The 8372-nt window shown below is 42.6% G+C and overlaps 1 protein-coding gene across 2 annotated transcripts; it reads left to right on the top strand.

The window, feature by feature from the left end:
• Positions 1-143: 143 nt before the first annotated feature.
• sowahb (sosondowah ankyrin repeat domain family member B) lies at positions 144-7091 on the top strand. 2 transcript variants are annotated; one of them, XM_008324745.3, is made up of 6 exons: positions 144-1515; positions 1888-2965; positions 3542-3733; positions 4756-5147; positions 5452-5639; positions 5837-7091. In XM_008324745.3, the coding sequence occupies exons 1-6, from the start codon at positions 1144-1146 to the stop codon at positions 6297-6299; spliced, it is 2685 nt and encodes an 894-aa protein (XP_008322967.1). In that variant the 5' UTR covers positions 144-1143; the 3' UTR covers positions 6300-7091. The 2 variants fall into 2 exon arrangements, with proteins under 2 accessions (XP_008322967.1, XP_008322968.1); XM_008324746.3 differs by having other exon boundaries at positions 5452-5738; positions 5837-5977.
• The last annotated feature ends 1281 nt before the right edge of the window (positions 7092-8372 follow it).

Raw genomic sequence — 8372 nt, 5'->3', positions numbered from 1 at the left:
TTTCAGACCCTGCTGTTCTCACTTTCTGTCATACATCAGATCCACGTTCACTGCCTTGAATCTGTATTTGTGAAAATGACTGATGTTTTTCTGTGCAAACACAGTACAGTGTCATGTGATTCCACCCTGCTGTTGAAACACCACCTGACAAACTGGACGGACATTTGAACAGTGTGATGTTGTCATGTCTATTACAAACATTACAGCCTCAGATGCACCAGTATGTAGAGAAAAACATAGGTTTTCAGAGGGTTGGTTAGACCAAGCATGGGCAAACTAAGATTCAGCTTTTTAATCTGGCCCGCCAAGCATTTCCAAATTATATAATTTATTTATATTTTCATTTGTTTTAGTTCACACAAATGCTACATCTATCTGCTCCCTGTATAAAAGTCTTTATTTCTGTAGATAGCAAATCTGCTCCATGGTTCAGTCTGCTCTCTTCTTCAGTGGTGTTTCCCCTCAGAGAGTTCTTTCTTTTAGAATTCTGGAGATTGAACTTTGACACCAAGTCACATCCTGTTTCTTTGTATTTGGGGAAAAGAAAAAAATTCTACCTGTTGTTGGACAGGTTTCCATTCAAGTTTGGTTTGAAACGTTATGTTTGCTCTGATTTATATGTATATCATTTTCCCACCTGTTATTTCTTTATTGGTAATTTTTCCTCAAAACGTTTTTAAAGAGTAAAATGTCCATTAGAGTAAAATGTACTTGTTAAGTTGGGGCAAACAAATATTGGTAAGTTGGTAGGTGGGTACAAAGGTTGGTTGATTGGTTAATACCCAGATCATTTTTGTAAATAAATAGATCATTCGGTTTTCGTATATCATAGGTCTGTAGTTATTACCATGGGTTAGTAGATGAGTTCATAAGTATATGTTTGTAAGTTGGTCGCTTTTTTTTTATTGTAGCTAACAAGGTTTTTTTTCATTGTATTTTTCGTTATTAGTCCCAACGTAAAGAAAGCTAATGCTTAATGTATGCAAATGAGTGTGCTGACGTCATGCCCAAACATCCTGCTCTTCTGAAGGAATGTAGCCCGTGTCAGGTGAGCGGCGGTGGGCGGGGCTTCAGTCCAGTCTGACAGACCTTTGAAACCAAGCGGAGGCGGAGGAGCAGCAGAGGCGGAGGTGCAACGGCGGAATGGCCGTAGACCTCAGCCAACAGGCCGTGTTAGGCTTCCTCCGGAGCCACGGAGGCTCCGTCAAAAACTCCGAGCTGCTGCTGCACTTTAGCCGCTTCATCCGGAACAATGAGGACCGAGACAGAAACCGAGACATCTTTAAAAAGTTCGTCAACACCGTGGCCACGGTCCGACAGGAGGACGGAGTCTCCTACGTCGTTCTCAGGAAGAAGTTCAGGGTTTCGATCCAGAGTGGAGGAGATGCAGGAGGAGTTTCGACTGGACCACCTCGGTCTCCTGCCGGGAGGAGCTCTGACCTGTGCCCGGAGAAGAGAAACCAAACAGCGGTTAAGGGGAGCAGGGATACTCGCAGAGAAACCCCAGACCAGTTGGTAAGGTTGTATGCAGGCGAGTAGTTATGTTGTTGGTTTATAGGTTAGTTGGTAGTAGGATAACAGGTAGTTGAGTTGTTTACAGTGGGTTTGTGAACTGGTAATTAGTCTGTTTGGAGGTACTTTGTACTTTGTTCTGTACGTAGGTAAAACGTTTACACTAGAGTGAATAAAATAAAAAAATAAAATAAAAAAACAAGACTACACTGAGGTAAACCTGAAGTCCTGTAGTTAGTTCAGTTAGATACCAAGTAGGCCAGTGGTTAGTTAACGTAGCTAGTTTAGCAGGTAGTTTACTTGGTCTGGTTGCCGCCATCTGACCAATGACACACCTGCAGTAAAAACACTTCCTTTGTTCTGTTTTCTGCACAGGCATCAACATTAGTACCAGTACCAGTACCAGCAGGAGAACCCCCCAGCACCACGGTCCTTCCTGCAGCTGGCATTATCGCCAGCAACAACAACAACAGCGTGGGGATGGTGGAGGTTGGTGGTGGACCTGCAGCTGTGGTGGCTCCAAAGGCCGTGGTGCCACAGGAGGTTCCTCGGACCTTTGAGCATCCTGTCCAGCGGGAATGGTCCATGGTGGGACAGCAAAGTCTGTCTTTTGGTTCACTTCCTGAGACCACAGTGGAGCTTCCTGTAGTCAGACACCGTGAAGGAACCAGAAAGCGGCAAAATCCTCAAGTTCTGGTACCTGGGACCCAGCTGACCAGGGTGGCTGGAATTCCTGGTCAGGAACCTTCTCAACAGAACACGCCTACTGGTCCTAAAGTTTCTCCTAGAGGGTTCAAATACAGACAGAGTTATAAAAGTGCAGTTTTTCAGGACGATGAGGAGGAGGAGGAGGAGGAGGAGCAAGAACAGGAGGCCACACTGAGGCGAGGTTCTGCAGAAGGAGTCTGGTTTTCCAGGGTTCCTTTGGAAGACACAAGAAGAACCATGTCTGCCTCCTCATCATGCATCTCTGAATCTCCTGCTCCTCCCTCTGTGGCCTCCTCTTCTTTCTCCTCTTCATCAGAGAAGACACTTCCAACAATCTACATTCAGAACGTGGAAGAAGAAGAAGAAGAAGAAGAAGAAACACTGCGCCTGCGTGCACCAGAGACTAGTTCAGAGTCGGGTTTAGATGTGGGTCAGACATACACGTCAGAGGAGTCAACAATGTCCAGCAGGCGGAGGCGTCCTTCAGACATTGATCACCATTCTCCATCTCCTCATAAAGCCAACAAAGAGCTGTTGTTACACCATGATGTCCACCAGGGGCATCAATGCCCACAGGCTTCAGATTCTGGATCCAGGATGACAAGGTTGTCCTCCAGCCACAGCAGCATCTTTTCACCTCCGTCTTCTTCTGATGGAGGTTTCTCTAGCTGCAACTGGCCTTTATCTGGCTCCTCTAGAGGATCAGTGTGGAACAGCAGCTGTGAGGACCTGCAGGTGCCACCAGGTACAGATTCCACCAGTAGTTGATGAGTCTGATGACATCACATGATTTTCTCTGTTTAACCTCATAAACAGTTCATAAACAACTCTCCAACAGACCAAAGTCCATAGAGAAATTTGATGATTTCAGCTCCCATGTGTCACAGGAGCTGCTCATTCACTGCTGCCTTTAAAAAGAGGGGTCAACATTTAACCAATAATTTTGATAATTAATAACAAATTAAGCGATCATTTAAAAAATAAAACATTTTAACACACCTTTCTAAGTTCCATAAATTCTGCCACACTGATCCACAAACTCCAGTCCGTAGGTGGCAGTAATGCCTCCAATGTTTGAAGTGGATGAACAGTAAGCAATGTTTGATGACAGCGCAGTTTTGTGTTAATTATTCAGCAAAGTTTTTTTATTATTATTACTGCAGTACTTTAAGCCTCTTGTCGTGACATGTCACTGTTAAAAGAGTTTTTTTTTCAGATTTTCATCAATGACATAAACTGACCACAAGAGGCAGCAGAGTACCAGCAGCTACTGAGACGCTGAGCTTAAAATTCATTGTTTCTTTTTTTGCATCGCCACCAGGTGGAAGTAAAGTCCTGGATGTTCTGCAGCGATCTCAGAGAACCAAGTCTGCCACAGACCTGGACCGAGCCGAAACCTTGACAAATGCCTTTCAACACAACCAGAATGTTGCAGCTCACAGTACATCAGTGGACTGTCTCCACGACAACCAAGACACAGGACGGTGTGTGTCTCCATGGCGATGCTCGACTGGTCAGTATTTTGATTAACTTTTACTGCTTCATGTTTTTAAGTTTCATTGGCTTTTTGCTCAGAAAATATTTCTTCGCGTTCCTCGGTAAGTTGTTCCAGCCGATGATAACAAACCACGGCTCCAGAATTTGATCGTAGATGCAGCCACATTTTTTTTATCTACTCCTACTTTATCTAAGTCACACTGGTGCATTTGACGCTGCCCGGGTGAAAATATGGATTTATTTTGTAAGTGCATCACGTCTCTATGTTCTCCTGTTATGCCCCGTTAGATTTGTACCAATAGCTATGGTTCAAGGTTGACATCTATGCAAATAATTTCTCCAAATTGTTTTTTCCAATATTAAGTACAAATGCAATAAACTGCCTAATAATATGTAACTAAGACCCTTTTAAAATTAAAAATGTACTGTAAGTTACTGCAAATAATTTCCCAAAAAAAAAGTCTTAAAAATTTAAATGTTTCCAAAAATGAATGCAAATACTCTAAGTTGCCAAAACAGGAATACACACGAATATTAGTCTATATATTCTTGTTATTAAATCATTCACATTATATGAAAGTTACGGAGCACGATAAGAAGGTGACGTCATGATTTTGAAAAAGTGACAATAAAAAATTTGGGTGCACCGAAATATTATGCTGGTGTACCTGGAAAAAGAAAGTTGGACGCTCCAGTGCAACCAATGCAAAGAGTTAGTTTGGAGCCTGAGAACCTGTCTTAGCTTCTCTTTGAACGTGGATGATCTGTGATGGACTTGTTAGAACACGAGTGAAGGAGTTGTCTTTTTTCTACACGTCCTGTCAGACCTGTTCCTGCAGCTCGTGTGTTTTTTCTGTCACTCATAAATACTGCTGTGTCTCTTCGTTGGTTTGCTGCTGTGAAACACACAGTTACAGGAGGGAAAGTGGACACAGTGGACACAGTGGACACAGATGCACCCCCTCCTCACCTGGACCCACAGTCACACACACTACACACATCCTCTCTGAGAATCAAACCCTTTCCTTTTTCTCAAAGGTGAAGTCAACGTCGACCATGAGGAGGTGGAGTCCAGTGAGGGTTCAGCACAGCAGCGCACCCTGGTGGTCCGGCGTCTCAACAGTCAGCTGAGGAGCAGAATGTGTGTCAGTTTGGGTGCAGATTTGGACCAGCTTCTGCAGGAGGAGGCCAGAGCAGGGGTAGGAGGTAGTGAAGCGGCTCGTCTCAACCGCCTCCACCTCCTCTCCTCCTCACTGAGCCTTCGTTACAACCTCTCCTCCTCGTCTCTATCGTCCTGCTCCACGCCACCACGCTGCCAAAGCCTTGGAAGTTTGGTGGAGGGGGTTGACCGGGGAGGAGGAAAAGAAGGTGGAGGAGCTAGGCTACCTGCTGCCAACACGACTGCCCAGGAGCAGGAGGGCTGTAGAAAGGTCAGACATCTGAGAGACCAGAGCCCATGTCAGTAAAACAGGGCTGCAGGTTAATAAGCTAAAGTCAAACTCCCATCAAATGAACTGCTCTGTCTGACAATAACAGTCACTCTCCTACACCAAAGTCCAGTTTCACATCAAGTGACAGAGCAGTTGTTGATTCACAGCTGCCTCCGTCACTCAGTTCAAATGTGATGTTTTTCGAACTGATTTGTGTTAAAGCAGTTGTTTTATTACAACTTTAATCATATTTTGCCTTTTAAACTTCACTTCTGAATTTCTTTCTGTTTTGCTTCTTTGTCAGTCACTGGTTCCTCTGGAGCCCAAAGAACACATGTGGTTGGTTAAGGCAGCTGCAGGGGCGTGGCCTGACATCTACTCCTTGTTCAGAGAAGAGCCGTCACTTCTCAACAAGCATGACTTCATCTCAGGGTTCACAGTGCTGCACTGGATCGCTAAACACGGAGACCACAGAGTCCTCAACACCTTATGGTACTGTGTCATCAAAATCAAAAAGTGGCATCAAAACCAGGCTCAGTGCTGCCTCTAGTGGTCAATTTGTGTTACTGCTGTACACGTGAACACACTCAGGTACTTGGAGACTGAGGCAGCAGTGCATCGATCACTGGAGGGTGCTGTGACTAAGTTTGGTGTGGGATAGCAGACTTTTGTCTTTTTTCTGGTTGCAGGTACGGAGTCCAGAAGGAGGGAATGATGTTTGATGTTAACTCCAGGTCGACGTGTGGCCACACTGCGCTCCACATCGCTGCCATCCACGGACACAAGAACATCATCAGACTGCTGGTCAACAAGTTCAAGGCTGACGTCCGGCTGCGGGACGTGGCAGGAAAGAAGCCGTGGCAGTACCTGAGTGTGCCTATGTCACCGGACGTCTTTCAACTGCTGGGAGCTCCGGCGAGGGCAGCACTGGGCGCAGCCAAGAGGATGGACAGCAGCAGCAGCAGCTGGGACCAGCAGCAGGATCACAGGCGACCACGAAGACGACATCATTTCTCTACAGCGTCGTCAGGACAAAGACCACTGACAGTAGCAGACCCCATCCGAGTAAAGAGGTCATCGTCCATCGCTGCTTTACTCAAACACAAGTCTCTGAGACGTTTTCACATCCACATGTCGGACTCCTCCGTCTGAAAACAAACCCAGGGATTAAATGGTTCCAGCTGAGTAAGGCACTTTTACAAAAGTATTTTATCTTCATCGAAAACATAAACTACAGGGGGTGCTGTTGGTTTAAAGGCACTGCACAAACTTTCTAAATGTTTTCACACTTGGTGTTAAAATACAGCACAGCAGGGGGCACTAGAGAGCCACTCGTCACTAAAAGACATTTATTCACTTTTTTGTTGTTGACTTTTTCTTCCTTCACCAACATCTGTCACCATTTTGTTAACGTGTAGCAAATTTTCTTTATTGCTAACCCATTAGCTTATCACTTTGCTATTCTCTTTGTATTTGTGTTACATTTTTGGCCAACTTCCACTTATCTTTTGGCTACCTTGGCTATCTTATTTGCTAACATGTAGCTATGATGCTATTAGATAACTACAGTATATGACTGTTAGATTTCTGAATGAAAACACCTTTTTTCATAAACTTGCGATTTTCTTTGTCTTTGGATGTTTTAGTTTTTTTAATATATTGGCTAACATTTTTTCACAACCTAACAATAAAAAAAAAAAATCTTTTTTATTTCTGGCTCAATAGAAATCACACAATTCTAGCTTAATGTACTGATGAGTTTGTTTTTTCATTTTAGCTTGTTTTGTTTTGTTTTTTTGGCCCATTGTCATCAAGTTTATTTTTGAAAACCTAGGTCATAATTATGTTTTTTGGGTCTTTTTTGCTAAAACAATCATCTCCTATGCCAATTTTGTTTTATATATGTCATGGCTAACTTTAATATATCTTGTGGTGGACTATATCTAGCTACCTGTGCAACATTAAGTTACTTCCCTTTTATACATTTGCTTATTTTTTGTCCAACTTTTGACTCAGTTTTGGTTTTGTGGCTTTCACCGACTTGTGAAGATACGTCCAGATATGATTGTAAAGATAAGTCCAGTTGGACATTTCACTCTTAGGTTTGGGTAAATTCAACTCCAGGTTTTACAGGGTTCATTTCAAGGACTCAGTCCGGTCTGTTAAGATCATCATCCTGGACTCTCACTTATTACAGTGGCTTAAAAAGTCAACCAGAACTCATTGTTAAAGGAAAAAAAATATCTTTTCATTTTTGCATTTATTTTAAAAGATATATAAAATAAATATAAAAAATATTTCATATTGAGTTGAACAACAGACAAGGACATTAGTTACTGTTATTCTCCAGTGTGTTTCCTGTCTCTGACTCTGACTCAGCATCAACACTGTGAGTCTTCACTACAGCAAACAAAAAGGGATAAAACACTGACTTCACTTTTGTCTTACGTCAGTCAGTCGGTCCAAGATGGACAAAAACCGACATAGTTTCAGTCTTTCTTGAATAAAAGGTCGCTGCTGTGTGACATTGCTGTGAAACTAAATGGAGAAGAAAAAAAAAACAAAGTGAAAGATTTCCCACTTCAATACTTCAAAACCCTTACACTCTTCAAGTAAAACATTTTTACAGTTGATTTTTTTTTCTGGTGGAATTTTGATTTTTGTTATTATTTAAATTGTATTTAAAGTTATCCACAAACACTTTACAGTGTCTGTTAAAAAGAACTTTAACAATTTGTTCTAGCCAGACAAATTATCTTGTTATCAAGCTTTATCAAAAGAAATACAATAATCGTATAAATCACACAAATAAAATCCAATAGTCTTTAGGATAGAAGATATCCAAACAAAGTAATGTACAAAGCAACTTGTGTTTTTGTTCTAGTGTGTGAACCTGTTGTCTGTAGAATTGGTGCTAAAAAAAATCTAAATGGGTATTTCTGACCCAGATTATATGCTAAAATATTGACTCAAAACAGTAGGTAATGACTTTGTGTAACAAACAATGAAAATACATCAAACTGCACGTTTTGATGCACACTCTCCTGGACCTCATCATCCCACCACCAGGTCCCTTTGTCCACCTTTCTCTGCCCAGAGGACATACCTAGCACCTTCCTACCTGTCTCCCTAATCACTGCAGCTGTAGTCTCCCAATCATCTGGGAATTTCTCAACACGGCCCTGAACTGCCCCTACGTCCTTCATGAAGTCTTCACAACATGTC

The sequence above is a fragment of the Cynoglossus semilaevis genome, chromosome 14 (genome assembly GCF_000523025.1).
Source record: "Cynoglossus semilaevis isolate Cse_v1.0 chromosome 14, Cse_v1.0, whole genome shotgun sequence".
Classification (NCBI taxonomy): Eukaryota; Metazoa; Chordata; class Actinopteri; order Pleuronectiformes; family Cynoglossidae; genus Cynoglossus; species Cynoglossus semilaevis.
Note: the sequence above shows the minus strand (reverse complement) of the source record. Positions and strands in the feature narration are given on the sequence as shown.